This window comes from Arachis ipaensis, chromosome B01 (assembly GCF_000816755.2).
Source record: "Arachis ipaensis cultivar K30076 chromosome B01, Araip1.1, whole genome shotgun sequence".
In the NCBI taxonomy this organism is placed as follows: Eukaryota; Viridiplantae; Streptophyta; class Magnoliopsida; order Fabales; family Fabaceae; genus Arachis; species Arachis ipaensis.
Genome location: NC_029785.2, coordinates 134123696 through 134124731, shown reverse-complemented (window position 1 = coordinate 134124731; position 1036 = coordinate 134123696). Strand labels below are relative to the sequence as shown.

The 1036-nt window shown below is 31.8% G+C and overlaps 2 protein-coding genes across 2 annotated transcripts in view; both read left to right on the top strand.

Annotated features, from left to right (window-relative positions):
• LOC107640541 (actin-related protein 2/3 complex subunit 3) overlaps positions 1 to 837 on the top strand; it is a 4740-nt gene extending 3903 nt beyond the window's left edge. The window contains exon 4 of the mRNA XM_016344057.2: positions 349 to 837. Within this exon, the coding sequence (XP_016199543.1) occupies positions 349 to 491 (143 nt within the window). The 3' untranslated portion in view covers positions 492 to 837. The remainder of the gene's footprint in view (positions 1 to 348) is intronic.
• LOC110267286 (serine/threonine-protein phosphatase 7 long form homolog) overlaps positions 725 to 1036 on the top strand; it is a 2553-nt gene continuing 2241 nt past the window's right edge. Inside the window, exons 1-2 of the mRNA XM_021112474.1 lie at positions 725 to 757; positions 847 to 951. Coding sequence (XP_020968133.1) covers positions 725 to 757; positions 847 to 951 — 138 coding nt within the window. The remainder of the gene's footprint in view (positions 758 to 846; positions 952 to 1036) is intronic.

The window sequence follows — 1036 nt, the reverse complement described above, 5'->3', positions numbered from 1 at the left end:
AATTGGTTATGCGAATACTTCCATTAACTAATAAAATTCCATGACTTAAACTGTAAACTCTTGACTTTTATAACACTATGCATGGTTTATTCTCTCATATATCGTGTATATTTTTAATGATGCCTTTTCCTTGAGAGTTTAATCAAACGGATTTGTGACTATGTGCTCGTATTTTCAAAGACCTGATCATCTATAATAACTGAACTGAATGCCATGGCTTCTGGTTTTACATTCATTACGATTTTAGTCAGATATTTATGGGTGCAATTGCAATTTTAGATAAGTTATTTATAGATCATATTTATATATATCCCTATGTTCCAAGCTTTGTGATTTCTTCAAATGCAGAATTGTTCAGGAATTATTTGAAGCAGATAAGGGAAGAAACAAGTGGGAGGTTATTGAGCGTTGCGTACAGGCCTAATGGCACACCAAATAAATGGTGGTTGGCATTTGCAAAGAGGAAATTTATGAATACAATTATTCCTTGAATGGTTGTGACACAATGGCAGTGCAGGAATCATAGATTCAGCCTTGAAATTAACACTTACAAACACTTTTGATCAATTATATATAATGAATCTTTAGGGGGTAATGTTGTATGTTTCGATTTTGAATATATATGCATAGTGATACCTAGGTATAGCATCATTTCCTTGTCACATCTACTTTGCAAAATTGCATCCCCACTATAAAGTCACTGATTGATAATCATAATCAGGCTATGGTCCCAACTTTGCTTGTGCTTGTGGTTGTCGTAATGCTTTACTTTTGTGATGTCTTTTTGTCCATTAATACAAAACTGTATCAGTTACACTTAACTGGCTTAAGTTTTAATTATTTCAGGGTTTTTTCATTTTACATATATACGGTTGCTCACTTGTTATACTCGTTTCACTTTTTTCTGTTTTGGTTGATAACAGTAACATTTTGTTATATCTATGTGTGAAAGTGACTACGATTTATATTGGAAACCTGCCTCTAGCTTGAATTTTTTTATTAGGACATTAAAATTGGAAAATTTTTAAATAAAAAA